A 15,819-nucleotide genomic window follows, 5' to 3' on the forward strand; every position below is an offset into this window, starting at 1 on the left:
ACTTTGAAAAATGAATTTGTTTCATTAAGTTATAGTAATCTTTGATATGGGGAAAATTGAAAAAGAAAGTGTATTTTATGATTATTGTCTTATAAAAGGCTATATTGGATAATACTTAATAAAAAATTTATTTTTAAAAATACACTTTTGATTTGGGCGTAAATTATTATCTTATAATTAATTATAGCTGGAATTTAAGTGTATGACCAAACTACCCCTGGCCCCAGTTTTAAACTTCGGAGAGCGTCATCCGAGGCGCCAGAATCATAGATTTCGAAAATCTCACACCCAACGGCTCGTTGCCCCCATTATTATCGAATCCTCATTTCGTATCCTCCCTCTTCTATCTGACTCTACCTCACAATTTATCAAGAATTTCAATGGCTTCTACGGTTTCAGGCTCAGACAACATGCAATCCACTAGGTGCCCGAAGCCCGCAAATCGAGTGCGAATAGTGGGGAAGATCCGAGGATTTACAGATCAAGAATCTGAGTCCTTGACCCGAGAACGGAAGCCTTGGATCACTGTTCAGAATCCCCACGAGAATGGACAGCTTGCTAAAGCCACAGTTTCTCTCGACACCCGATCCACTGGGTAATTTGTTTCCTTGCCTTCTTACTGTTTGATTTTCAGATTTAGGGGTTTGAGTTTACCTTCTTGATTTTCATGCTTAACTACTGGTACCGTAGAATTTTTCGTGGTTTTTAGTTTTTATCTTATGATGTACTGTTTGTTTGTGATTAAGTAGATTTTGATTTCAAGATTCGGGGAGTAGCTTTTTACCAGGGGGGTTTTCCCCAATTCACAATTTTGAAGTCTATTATGTGAACAAATTTTCAATTGTAGTGAGATTATATGGTTAACGCAGCTTTGTTTTTTAGGTTATGGATGATGGGTTTTTCTTGAGCACGTTTGGTTTTAGCACTCGGACCTTTGATAAATAGTTTTAAGATTTGATGCACAGACCTGTCCTGCATTTGTTTTTTGTACCGGTTTTCTTGTTATTTTGAACATAAGTAGGCATCAAGAATGGAAGGAAAATCGGTCATTGGTATATTCTTGTCTCTGTAGAAGAGCCTGAAAATTTTTACTTGCATAATTAGAGTTTAAGAAGTTCCAAACGTAGGTGAGTCATCTATTTAGTTAGTTAATCAGATTACAATTTAGGATGTGTTTTCACCTTTTCTATTTTATATATTGTCAGCCGCAAAAATGCTTATGAACTGGATCACTGCTATGAGCCGGATGAAGATATTGGCCTGATATACTCAAGAGAGATTAGACACATGATTTCAGAAGTTTTTAATGGTCAAAATGCATCTGTAATTGCCCTGGGAGCTAGAGGAAGCGGAAAAACATTTACTATACAGGTCTTTCCTGTTTGCCTTCATAATAGTTTTACTATTTTTCTTGGATAATTTGATGCATGGTTGATTTAGATTCTTTCTTACATGAAGGGATCTATAGAGAAACCAGGTTTAGCAACTATTGCAATGTCTGAAATTCTTTCTAAAGCATGTGAAAGCAAGAAAACAGTATCTGTATCCCTCTATCGGGTTACACAAGACCATGCTTTTGACCTTTTAGATCCTGATTATGCTGAGGTTCATGTACTGGGTGACACTCAAGGCAAACTCAACTTGAAGGGACTTTCTCAGGCAAGAAAATATGTTTTTATTTGCTTAATTAATGGAATTTTCTGAAGCTGAATTTTAATTATATTGCTTTGCTAATGTTGTTTTGTAGGTCAAGGTGAGATCAGTTTCAGAATTCGAAAATATGTACTTTAGACATCTCAATTTGCAGAAAAGCCAAAAAATATCAATGGATCCTCGGCGCTATCACAAGGGCTTGATGGTCCATATATCATCTGAAGATGACAACATAATACCCAAGTTGGAGAACAAGATTAGTTTTGTTGATCTAGCAGGTTTATATAACTAACAATGTAATTATATGCTCTTTCTTTCTATTAGTCCGATGATCATTCATGTAAGCTTTTTTCATATTGTCCAATTAGGCTATGAGGATCCTCGTAAGAGTGGCAGCGACAGAAACACACTTATTGAGAATTACAGGAGTAACAAATCATTATTTGCATTGATAAATGTCATCAATGCCCTGAATTCCAATGAGATACGTGTGCCATATCGAGAGAGTAAGCTCACTCGAATCTTGCAAGATTCCCTCAGTGGCACAAGTCACGTGTTAGTGTTTGCTTGCTTGGTAAGGTTCTACAAGAAATTTAGGTTAAAAATTTAATTGCAGTTTTTGAAATACTTTTATATATTAATTATTATTATTATTATTATTATTTTATGATGCAGAACCCTTTCTTTTGCAAAGACTCTATCAGCTCACTCAGTTTCGTTTCACGGTCCTGTCATAGCACCAAGCAAGTTTTGACTGACTCTACAAATAAATGTCAAAGTTCAGTCAAATCTAAGATGTTTTCGTCGTTGAAAAGTGGAAAAAGTACATCTACTTCTTTGATAGTGAAAAAGCATATGGGTCGTAGTCAATTACTTTCTGGAAAGAAGGCTGACTGCATCCTAAAGGGAAGGTAAAACTACCTTAATGTCCTATTATTTTACATGATATATTACTTCAAATAGTTTTTACTAAATTTTGGGCTACTCTTTTCAAGGAAACTCTTTGATGAAGAAAACACAAACAATCCTAAGCAGGTAATATGCATTAATATATCTTATCCATCAACCTGTTATGCCTGCATTTCTTTCTTTTTCCTTCAAAACGCCCCTCCTCCAGTATGTCTATATCAATTTTTTTCGCCTTGACGTAGTACTCAATTAAATTTAAGATTTGTTTATGATGCTTACCTTTTCGTTTAACCTTTCAGCAAAGGGATATGCGTTTTTATATCACAATTAGTAGAAAGTTAATCCAAAGTAATAAAAAACAAGATGCCCATTTCATACAACTATATGTTGACCTAAAATGTGATGCAGTTGATATGCCTTTCTGAAGATACTTCATCCCACAAAAATAAAGTCCTCCAAGATCATGATTTGGTTGTTGCACCATTTTCGCTGGAAGAGGTATTCAAACCACTCGATTGATTCTTTCTAGTAGTCCCATATAAATCTCGAATAGCATTTGATTGCTCATTTTATTTTGGATCAGGATAATGTATTGCCCGGTGCCCCTAATGATGAGGCTATTATTCAGGAAGAGAAGGTTATCAATTTTTAGCTTGAATTGTAAAAGACAGAATACGTAAAATTATTTGCGGGATTCCAAAAACTCTATATCATTCATTCACTCTTAACATATGCAAAACTCTCCTAAACTTACGGTTCTTATTTCTTAGGATCTTTCTACACAGGGTGGTCTCCATTCTCAAGAAATTATAAATGAAAGTTGTTGTGATGGAAACGATCTTCTACTTTTTGATGATGGTATGGATTAAAACCCAACAAATTCGCTCATTTGGTATAACGACTTGATAATTCTCAGTAGATGATTCAATATTGTAGGTAAGTCATGCGAGTCGAACAAAGCTTCACACTTCGATGGATCTGTGCCACTTAGTCAGAAAATCAAAGAATTATCCAAGAACTTAAAGTTATTGTGTTCATCAACTCCAATGAAGGTGAAAATTCCGGAGAAGGAAATTATTGATTCATCCAATAGTCAATTAAGCTGCAATGATACTACTCCAATGGTGAAATTTGATGGTATGAAAAATCGCAGCCCAAGGGGTGGTACCTTTAGCATATGTGGTTCTAGTTTGAAGGTTTGTTACAGTGAAATATATCATCACATAATTGATTAATTGCTGTATTTTTATCATCAACCATTCTTTTTTATTGCAGAATTCTCTTGTTAAAGAACAACTGAATTTTCTGAATTCAGCTAATAAGTAAGTGAATACGCCAAAATTCACTCTCTACTCCATGTACTACGTTATATGATTTCTTTAGTTTATCTTACTTGTATATGAACTAAAAAGTAGATTCTTACATGCTGATCGTATGGTACAACCACAATAGGCAAAAGTTATTTGCAAGTTCAGCAAAAATTTATGCACAAGTTTAATTTTCAATCAAGAAATTCTACTTTCATCAATGGCCAAGTAGACATTTTATATATTTTTGAAAAGGTGGTGTTAGACTTGTGATTGATTTTTATTGGGAATTACATAATGTTTAGTAAGCTCGAATACAAGTGTTGCAACCTTGTAAATTTGGTCTAATAATTTTACCTTCCCCCTTTATTTGCAGGGAAGAGTTGAAAAAACTAAGAGTAAGTCAATTCTCATAGTCTAAGTTTTACTGGCACGAGTTAGGGAAGAAATCTCATAGTATGTATCGATATCATACAGGGTATTGGAGAAAAAAGGGCTTCCTACATTCTCGAACTTCGCGAAGAATTGCAAGAACCTTTCAAGAGTGTAAGTAACATCTATTTGCAGTATTTCTTGCATCGGACGAGAACATATTCCGGGACTGAATTTTTTTTATATTCTTTTGGGTTCTCCAGCTTGATGATTTGCAAAATATTGGCATGTCAGCAAAACAGGTATTATTGTCATTGAAGATAGATTTTTTTAAAAGAAAATTTTTCCAAATTCTATAGTTTCTTTCATCTGCATTTCCACTTCTTTGTTGTTATACAGATCAAAGGCATGATGAAAGGGGTGGCTGCCGAGCTTTTCAATTGAGTGAAGTTGCTAATATTTTCTTCTATCCATTCATCCATGCAATTCATTCCATTCCCCTGTTGTAAATCCAAATACTATTGTTTGTGCTATTGTATGGGTACAACTTAAATTAGGGAAATTCAGTTATTCTAAATCATATTCTTTTACTAACCGACTTTTCTTGTAAGCATGCGAGTGCCTATTCCATTTTTGAGAGCATAGTTTGACTTTATTGCGTGAAAGTTGAACTCGAGTTTTGGTCTTGTATTAACAAAATGATAGATTAATTTTCATTCAGTTGGTTATTAAAATATGTAATGTATAAAATTATTAAGAGTAAAATAGTTTATAAAATTAGACATAAAAAAGCTACAAGCCAAGCTAATTGTTAGGATCGATTTTGTTAGAGTAGGTGTCCGGTAAGCCAACTTGTGGCTCGGACTTTATTGATTCTAATGTAAAATAATCTTTATTTTAATAATATTTTACGATTTTATTCGCTTATAACATTATACTTTATCTGTATACCCATGCAAGCTGCATAGATAAAGTCTTAAAATATACAATAGGTACCATGAGGTCTGCGTCGCAACGTAAGATCATGAAACTCATTAGGAATTTTACCGTATATTCTAAACAGGTTCCTAGTCGAATCAGCCGCCTAAAACAAGGATAAAGGTCGCTCGAGTTTGAGACTAGCATATGTGGTATAAACGCCATGTTTCATTGACAAGGGCATGAAGATGTCCATTCAAACAGATGTGTGATCATATGATGATGCACTGAACAACCCTCCATCGGACTATCCAAGTGGTTTCCACTTATTGAGTGGAATAGTCCGAAGTTATGGTTGTACACCATTAGTTCTTTGACCCGGGACAATGTAGGGGCTATACGTACTAGCATGCACTTTGATCCGTTTACTGACTCCATCGAGGGTCATCAGGTGACGAGATTGGGTGTAGTTTCAAAATACGTAGGAGCAAATGCATTGTAGTCGGGGATTCACCGTTCGCCTACGGGTGAAGATATCCTATGTGATCTGATGAGTTAATAGTGCAAGGAGTCTCAGGCCAGAGCAAGAAATGTGCTTTAGGAAAATGTGTTTTCCTAATTGCACATACCATGCCTCTCTATTAGTACTCAAAGATAAATAGCATCGTTATCGAATTCATATGCAACTCTCGATATACCAATGATTGAAGATTCGATCGTGATATATGTGTTGAAGGGACCGTACTCTACGTTAATCATGACTAAAGGTTCTTGCAGGCACTATCAGTGATACCTAGGGGATAATGGGACGATGCTACTAGACGCTCTTACCATGATCCAATGGGTGCAATAAAAAATGAGTTCTGACATTCTTGATCAAGGTGTTGATGAAAAGAATGGGGCTAACTAGTGTAAGCCCGAATAAGAATAAATGTTATTCTGAATCACATGGAGATGTAAACCACGGCTAGCTGTATCCCTGAACCATTAAGGGTCACACACGTATCAGATTCTGTGTTCTCGTTGAGATAGTTAAATTTCAAGGAGTTGAATTTGGCGACTATAATTTGATGGACATCAAACATGAAGCTTATAAAGGAGTTTATGAGCTGATTCCATAGGATGGAAGAAATAAAAGTTGGCATGATTGCTAAATAGGGAAGGAGAGTGGAACTGCCTGTTTTGTGAAAGAATTCACTAAAACTGACAGCTGCCTAATATGATAAGTGAAAATTTTCATCTTCGAAATTTTCAATTTTCATTATATGAATAAGATTTGTATCCTTAATACATCGCCGCTCTCGGATCGACGATCGAGGTTATAATGAGTACGAAATCATTTTTTTTAGTGAATTTGGAATTTACTAATTAAATTATTGTGCTAGTAATGGTGACTACTAACAAGAAAAAATTCCCATAAATATTCTAGAGGAGTCTAGAATTAAATTAACCAAAGAGTTAGTTAATAAATTATAATGGTTATTTAGTTTAATATACATATACATGTATATATTTTATATGGTGATATAAAATATGTGTATATAATATTATTATATAATGTATTATTAAATTTTAATAAATACATTATATATTTAATTATATGAGAGTTTAAATATAATGAAATTATTAGACTCCTTATGGAGAGGAACTCCTAATTAGATTAAGAGTCTCACTCTATATATACAACACTAGAACTCATAATTAAAAACATAATTTTTGCACACAAAACAAAAAGTAAATTCTCTCCAATCCCTCAAGCAAACTCACGGCCATCACCAAAATTTGGGAAGAAAATTTTGCCCAAATTAAGCATATTGGATTTGCTTAAATTATTGATTGAGAATCAATAATTATTTGGCTAATTATGGATTAAGAATAAATAAGATTTATTCAAAATCCTCTCCAATTTTCTCCTTATAAAGGTCACGGCCACCTTTTGAAAAAGTGAAAGAAAATTTCGGCCACTTTTGGTGTCTTCCACCGCCGCGCCGCCTCGTCTCCGGATTTTGGAAATTCGGAGGCTACAGTCTCAACGTATAAATCGTTAGGATTTTTTAGTGCAAATCAAACGAGAAAAACAGTCTTCGATCGTAGACCCAATTAGGCGATCAAAGGAGAAGAGCCGCTCATAGAAAATTACAAGAAGGGCTATATCCGTCTAAACACCGGAATAATTTGGAGTCCAGCGTTGATAACGCAAAAATATAATTCTAAACGTCCTATGAATGTTTTAAACACACGACGCCCAAGCAAAAATATTTTAACCTTCCGCTGCGTCTTGGGTGTGAGAATATGATGTCCCAACAGTGGTATAAGAGTCGGTTATTCTCAATCGTGTGTTTTAAATTAAATTGTGTTGAGTTTATTATTTCTAACCGCGTAAGAATTTTTATGAAAAGCGCCCCTAAAATTTATTTTTGAAAAATCAGTTTTTGAAAAAAAAATAATTTTTTTTTGTGCCTGCCCGGAACTGTTCTGGTTCACAGCCTTGCGCGCCTGTGCGCGCGGCCAGTGCTCGATCGGATCGGGCAGCGAGCGGCACGAGCGGGTGCCCGGGAACGTCTCGGGTACCACGCTGGATCGTGGGCTTGAATTGTTCGGGCCCAGGGGCGATTTTTTTATTTTTTAAAATTTTGGGTTAAATTGATATTTTGTGAAAATACGGACGATTTTATCCCTACAACAATTTTGATAAAATCAATTACTTACAAAATAAATAATTGAAATATGAATTAAATTATTTATGGTAAAAGTGTTTTATAAGAAATTTAATTTTTTGAAATTAAATAAAAGTGCTTATTTAATTTGATAATTATGGCGGTTAATGATAATTTACGAGATACACGATTTATTGATAATATGTTATATTATCGTATTCATATAATATATGATATTATATGTTAAAAGGATGATCGAGAGCCATGACCAATGTGATAGGTGTATGTTAGGATATTTTACGTGTTGTAATTTTTTGATAATTTGATAACTAAAAGTGGACCTGGTTTATGGTTCGTTCCCACCCCTTAAATTTGTATCTCATTGTGCCATGAATATTTAATGTAAATATTAGAATTAGTGGGAGATCAATATTTGACGACCGTGGGCCCGATCCTCAGAAAGAGTTTTTAAGATCGAAGACATGTAAAATATTGGAAGCTTATATCAAGATCATCATAATTATAATTTATGAAATAATCAAAGCTGACCAATTCAAAGCTTATTTTCAGGAAATTAAATTTACATGACCTTCAGAAATTCATAGTAACAGTCTCAACTCCATATCCTCACAGGTTAATAAATGTTTCAATTCATGTGAACGATTTCTCTCATGGAGTTGGAATACATATAAATGCTCAGGAAAATGTTTTACAAAACTCAGACAGACAAATGAGCCAAATTAATCAAAAGATAGGAAATCCATTGATTCAAAATCTAGTTATTCTCATTATATAAATTTTTTCCTGATCTTTTTTTTATAACATCACGGAATCAGACTAATTTTATGCTTCTTGACCACATGTTTATTTAATTTTTACAATATATTTCTCTCTTTCTATTTTTTTCTTTTTTTTATGAGAGATAAATGGGTCGTAGCATATAACTTTAAAATTACATAGATCTTCAACATATTTCTGTTTTTTTTTTCTCTTTTTTTCTTCTTCAGGAAATATCATTTTTTTTTCCAAAATAAAAACTCAAGATCTAAACAATAGATAGCCTCTCTCATGATTGTGTTACTAATGATCTACCTTAGTGTGCAACATCTAGGATCACTCACGAGATGTTTACATCGTAAAACTAAAGACCCATCTGATCACACGAAATGAATCAGTCTAACTGGTTACGTTAATTGAGCAGTCCAGCTGATTGTCCAGTTGATAGGTGATTCAGCGGGAAAACCTCAGAAGCCTGGCCAGCCAAAGGAGTGTTCAACTGATGAAGAAACCCAGCTGATCAGTCCAACTGAACAAGTGTGAAATCAGTTCCACTGACGAGTCAACTAATTTTACCAGCCCAACTGAAAGATCAGTTCAATTGACCAGTTCGAAGCATCAGTTAGAATCTTTCAGTTATGGATGAAGACAAACTCTTTCAAGTGGAATCCAGTTGTACGTGAAGGTACAAAGCCATTACCCAAACAAAGGACAGTAATGGACGTTGCATCAGAACATTAAAGACAAAAACGTTTCAGAAAGGCAGTCGAAAAGTCGAGACACAAAGTCCATGAAACGAATTCAAGATGCAACGGATAAAATAAATGAGTCTCAATGTACGATCAGTTTTCTCGCCTATAAAAAAAGAAGATCAGTGAAGACTCAAATAACATATACAACACAAGAGAGAAAAGAAAGGGCACGCTTCAAAGTCATATCAGCTTAAGAGAAGCATTCAGCCCAGTCGAGGGAACTCTTTACAGATAAATCAGCTTAGATTAGAAGCGCATTTTCCTCAGTGTATGAGAACATCCTTGTTCAGTTCTCACACACACAAACACTCTCAACCACTCAAATACAGTCTTCCACAAAGACGTTAAACTTGTGTATGTAGTTTTTCTCACATAGACATTAAAGAAGTGTTGATTGGAAGGTGCTGCCTTCAGTCTAAATCTAGGAGTTCAGTTTAGGCAGTTGGTAAGTCCTAGTTGAGTGGGTTTGTACAAAGAGTTGTATAAATCAAAGTCTTCTAGTGGATCCTATCCGAGGCGGTAGAAGGGATGACGTAGGAGCAGTTGAAGTCTTCGAACATCCATAAACATATATTGTGTATTTAACTGTTTAACTATTGTTTTTAAACTGTTTGGATCAGTTAGAGTATCCATTAGTTCAGCTGTCACCATAACTGAACTGATGAATGCAAAAACTAATCTATCCCTTTTCGGTTATTCAGTTTACATAAGATAAAATGCTTTCTAATATAACAGTCTTCTTCACGAAGGATTACTTCGAGTTTCTTCCGCTTGGTTTTTAACCAAACTCGATTTAATTCATCGCTGTTAATATTCTTAGAACACGAGCTATTACAGCTAATTGGAGAATATTTTGTTTGAAGCATCCGAAAGAATGCTCAGCAAACGATCCTTCAATTATTATCAAAGCGGGTTGTTCTAAGAAGAACATTTGAAGAAAACTGTGTTTTAAAATCATACTTTAAAGTAGTGTTAAAAGCTATTTAAAAATATTTAATATGATTTTCAAAACTATTTGAAAATATTTATATGTCGCTCTTTTGTAAAGAGTTAGAGGATTGGCTCTGCGACAAATATTGCAGCCACTTCTTTAGACTCTTTACTTAGGGGTTTTAATTAGTCTGCAGGGGACTGAGAATCATCTGCAAAGATGCACAGCTAAATTGCTCATTGAACAAGTCTTCAGTTGCAAGCCTACCAGGTCAGCTGTTCTTCAGACTAAACTCATCCATGCTGGGACGTTGGATGATTAAAATCACCAGCTGAATTCCAGTTGAGCCTAGTCAGAGTCTGCTTGACCAGTTAGTTTGCTAAGAAGTCAAGTTCAAGCAGTTTAACTCGTTTCTCTAGCAAAATGAACTCACAACCGGTGCAGCAGTTCAAGTAGTCAAGCAACTAGTTGATGGTATTTTCAGTTTTGTCGCACAAACCAACTGATATCTGATGTTGTTTAAAATATGCTACCGTTGTAGTAATCTTTCTTGTTCAACTGACGTATGTACTCAGATGTAAATACAAGGAAATTTATTTAAATAAACATCATATTTGTTAAGCTGTGTTTTATTGTGACTGAATGGATATTTCCAAATCTTTTGTCTACATTGCTTGAATGATTATAATCTCTGAATGAATGACTATATAAATATCTTTCAGATACGTTTTTTTTAATTTTATTCAGTTTCTGAGGAGGAGATTCTCGTTTTTATCTCAATCTAAAAGTATTATCAATCAGTTTTAAAACTCAGTTGTTAAGAAAATTTCTTTCCTTTTCATCAACTGAAAAGTAGTTTCTTAATTATGTCCATCTCTTTTAAAAGATTTCAACTTAGTTTTGGAGATTGAGTTTTTGATTATTTTAATTTCATTAAATTCAGTTATAAAGGGGGAGCCTTTAATGATATTTGAACTTGCTAACCCTTAAACTGAATATATTGTGCTTAACTGCTCAGGTTTTGTAATCATCAAAAAGGGAGAGATTGTTGGAACTTTTCAAGTTCGCAATCTTGATTTTGATGATAACAAAATTTGTTAATTGTGTTACTAATGATCTACCTTAGTGTGCAACATCTAGGATCACTCACGAGATGTTTACATCGCAAAACTAAAGACCCAAATGATCGCACGAAATGAATCAGTCTAACTGGTTACGTTAATTGAGCAGTCCAGCTGATTGTCCAGTTGATAGGTGATTCAGCGGGAAAACCTCAGAAGCCTGGCCAGCCAAAGGAGTGTTCAACTGATGAAGAAACCCAGCTGATCAGTCCAACTGAACAAGTGTGAAATCAGTTCAACTGACGAGTCAACTAATTTCACCAGCCCAACTGAAAAATCAGTTCAATTGACCAGTTCGAAGCATCAGTTAGAATTTTTCAGTTATGGATGAAGACAAACTCTTTCAAGTGGAATCCAGCTGTACGTGAAGGTACAAAGCCATTACCCAAACAAAGGACACTAATGGACGTTGCATCAGAACATTAAAGACAAAAACGTTTCAGAAGGGCAGTCGAAAAGTCGAGACACAAAGTCCATGAAACGAATTCAAGATGCAACGGATAAAATAAATGAGTCTCACTGTACGATCAGTTTTCTCGCCTATAAAAAAAGAAGATCAGTGAAGACTCAAATAACATATACAACACAAGAGAGAAAAGAAAGGGCACGCTTCAAAGTCATATCAGCTTAAGAGAAGCATTCAGCCCAGTCGAGGGAACTCTTTACAGATAAATCAGCTTAGATTAGAAGCGCATTTTCCTCAGTGTATGAGAACATCCTTGTTCAGTTCTCACACACACAAACACTCTCAACCACTCAAATACAGTCTTCCACAAAGACGTTAAACTTGTGTATGTAGTCTTTCTCACATAGACATTAAAGAAGTGTTGACTGGAAGGTGCTGCCTTCAGTCTAAATCTAGGAGTTCAGTTTAGGCAGTTGGTAAGTCCTAGTTGAGTGGGTTTGTATAAAGAGTTGTACAAATTAAAGTCTTCTAGTGGATCCTACCCGAGGCGGTAGAAGGGGTGATGTAGTAGCAGTTGAAGTCTCCGAACTTCCATAAACATATCTTGTGTATTTAACTGTTTAACTATTGTTTTTAAACTGTTTGGATCAGTTAGAGTATCCATTAGTTCAGCTATCACCATAACTGAACTGATGAATGCAAAAACTAATTTATCCCTTTTCGGTTATTCAATTTACATAAGATAAAATGCTTTCTAATATAACAGTCTTCTTCACGAAGGATTACTTCGAGTTTCTTCCGCTCTGTTTTTAACCAAACTCGATTTAATTCATCAGTGTTAATATTCTTAGAACACGAGCTATTACAGCTCATTGGAGAATATTTTGTTTGAAGCATCTGAAAGAATGCTCAGCAAACGATCCTTCAAAGGCTCGCAGGCTATTTTCTCAATCCTCTCCACTCACTCACAAAATATATGTGAGTTTAAAAATTTTAGGCATTCTTATCAGGTATATCTTGGGCCATATATTTTAATAACTTATTTTATCACAATGATTAATTACTCAAAAAGATTTCATAAATCATATTTTTATAGTGATCAGAATATTAAAATTGACTTTTTTTTTTCAAATAAAAATTTGAACATCCTTAGATAGATTAATACATTTTCCAATTTAAACCTTTCAAACATGTAATGTATGATATTTTTGCAAAAATTACTAAGATACAAACAATAAACATGTTTTTATTTTGAAATATTTTTTTTAAATATATATATATATATATTAAATATTTTTTTAAAAGTTTTTTTTTTCTTTTTTATAAGTTTTTTCTCCTGGAATTTTATTGAAGATAACAAACTGAAACAAACGCAAACCAATCCACGACTTTTGAATCAATAATCCAACTTTTTTTTCTTACTGCTTGATTGTAACCAATTGATCTTTGTTATCATCGGATCAGGCTTATGAACAAAAGCTTCCAAATTATCAATTAATTGGTCGGCAGTCGAAGCAGAGATGAGCATCCGTCATGAATTTTCTGAAATGAAATTCTGTTCCACAGCTTTATCAAAAAATGTCAACAAAATGTCATAATAATTATTGATATTCAACAAGCCCACAGGTTTATTATGGATATTAAATTGTGCCCAAGAAATAGTGTGAAAAATTTCTTCTAATGTACCAAAACCACTTGGTAGTGCGATAAAAGCATCAGAATTTTCAATCATTATGATGATTCTTTCATACATAGAAGAAACTTTTAATTCCTCCCCAATCGTAACACCTGTAATATTTCCTTCCGCTAAAGATATAGGAATAATATCCAAAACCTGACTACTTCCAAGATGAGCAGATGTTGAAAAAGATCTCATTAACCCAATTTTATCTCTCCCATATACCAAGTGAATTTTTCTCTCAGCCAATATCTTTCCAAGATTATTCGCTGTTTCTACAAACACTTAATTTTTTTCAGGACTCGACCCACAAAACACACAAATATTTTTCAATGTTTGTGCAGAGGATCCAGCCATATTTTTACTCTCTTTTTGGTCTGCGAAAATAAAGAGAAAGATTATAGATTTTATAGGGGTAATATGTTATCATGACAAAACTATGAGTCACAACTGTAAGCTATTTAAACATTAAAAACAATAATGACACACATTCATATAAACAGTAGTGTGATTGTGGCTCAAAATTTTCCTCTGGTTTTGCGTCCAAAAACGGCTTCAACGCCTTCTATGAGTGGAGGATATGCTTCCCATCCAATTTTTTTATAAATTAGCAAACATGGTCTTTTTTAGTCGGATTCCCAAGACTATTAAGATGACTCTCATTTCGGAATTGTTTCCATAAATGGAGAAGTTCAATATGCACGTGTCAACTAGAATGCGTCTCAAGAGTCAATAAGATGTTATCTAAAGACTCCTTACTCAGCCAATTCTTAATGAAACAAATTTTATCTTCTCTGTTATTGGAAACACATCCCAAAGATCTGCATCGTTTGTCACAAGTCCATCTTGCACACTTATGACAAATCCCTAACCTTTTGGCCCTTCGTATTTTCGCATAAGTGCTTTTTTCTAATCCAGGAAAATACCGAATGAGCAATGATTGTTGAACTTCTCTTCCTAATCGGACCTTATAGCTTCTATTACAAGGCAAATATCTTCTGAAATTCCTTTTTGTATTAACAATCTCAATCTTTCGCACCTACCTGCATAAATTTTTCTTAGAATATTTTCAGAAACAGAGGGAAAATATTTACAAATTTTTGAGAGAATTTTATCCATTTTGAAAAGAAAAGAATTTTTTTTTTAATTTTTGTATCAGCAATTGTGTAAAACTGATTTAACTGACTATGAGAGTCACGGAGTACCGTTATCCATCATTTAATCAGGAAAATAAAAAGATTAAGGAAACCTCAAATAAAAATAAAAAAATAAAAAATAAATAAATACAACACAAAAAAATCAAGGATTTGAAAGAGAAATAAACTCCTCTCGAAAGATTTTCATTTTCTAAAAATGGTTTAAGCCTTTGTCCATTTACTTTAAAAACATCACCATTTTTAGGATTTTCAATGTCCACAGCTCCATAAGGATACACATGCTTTACAACATACGGGCATGTCCATCTTGATCGTAAATTTCTTGGGAATATGTGAAGTCGAGAATTATAAAGCAAAACTTTTTTACCAATCTCAAAAGATTTTATAAGAGTTGTTTTATCATGAAATGATTTGATTTTTGCTTTATAAATCCTTGAATTCTCATACGTGTCATTTTTGAGTTCATCAAGTTCATTAAGTTGCAATTTGTTGCAATCATCCATATTTGAATTAAAAGCTTTGATCGCCTAATAAGCTTTATGTTCCAAATCGACAGGCAAATGATAATGTTTTCCGTAAACCAACCTATAAGTAGACATATTCAATGATGTTTTAAAAGTTGTTCGATATGCCCAAAGTGCATCATTAATTCTCAGAGACCAATATTTTCTATTTGGGTTAAAAGTTTTTTCTAAAATTTAATTTGTTTTATCTCCCTATTAGCTAATTCAACTTGTCCATTTGTTTGAGGATGATAAGGAGTAGTTACTTTGTGAGTAATACCATATTTTTTTTATTAATGAAGCAAATGGTTTATTAACAAAGTGACTTCCCCCATCACTTATCATGGCTCGAGGAATTTCAAATCTATTAAAAATTTTTTTTTTTTCAAAATTTGATGACGATTTTATGATCATTTGTTCGACATGTAAATGCATATATCCATTTGGAAACATAATCAACTGCAACTAAAATATACAAGTATCCAAACGACGGTCGAAAAAGTCCCATAAAATCAATTCCCAACAGTCAAAGATTTCAATTTTAATGATAGGATTCAAATACATCATGTTTCTTTTTGAAATCACACCCAATTTTTGACAATTTTCACAGATCTTGCAGATTTCGTGGGTGTCATTAAACAAAGTGGGCCAATAAAATCAACACTGCAAGATTTTTGC

The 15,819-nt window shown here is 33.8% G+C and overlaps 1 protein-coding gene across 1 annotated transcript; it reads left to right on the forward strand.

The window, feature by feature from the left end:
• Positions 1–272: 272 nt before the first annotated feature.
• LOC142533904 (kinesin-like protein KIN-10C) lies at positions 273–4,833 on the forward strand. The gene is made up of 16 exons (XM_075640832.1): positions 273–595; positions 1,206–1,371; positions 1,459–1,659; positions 1,748–1,931; positions 2,022–2,227; positions 2,329–2,564; positions 2,649–2,688; positions 2,971–3,060; positions 3,146–3,199; positions 3,333–3,420; positions 3,499–3,758; positions 3,838–3,884; positions 4,246–4,267; positions 4,347–4,415; positions 4,505–4,543; positions 4,641–4,833. The coding sequence occupies exons 1-16, from the start codon at positions 381–383 to the stop codon at positions 4,683–4,685; spliced, it is 1,962 nt and encodes a 653-aa protein (XP_075496947.1). The 5' UTR covers positions 273–380; the 3' UTR covers positions 4,686–4,833.
• The last annotated feature ends 10,986 nt before the right edge of the window (positions 4,834–15,819 follow it).

Source organism: Primulina tabacum, chromosome 18, assembly GCF_025594145.1.
Source record: "Primulina tabacum isolate GXHZ01 chromosome 18, ASM2559414v2, whole genome shotgun sequence".
Lineage (NCBI taxonomy): Eukaryota > Viridiplantae > Streptophyta > Magnoliopsida > Lamiales > Gesneriaceae > Primulina > Primulina tabacum.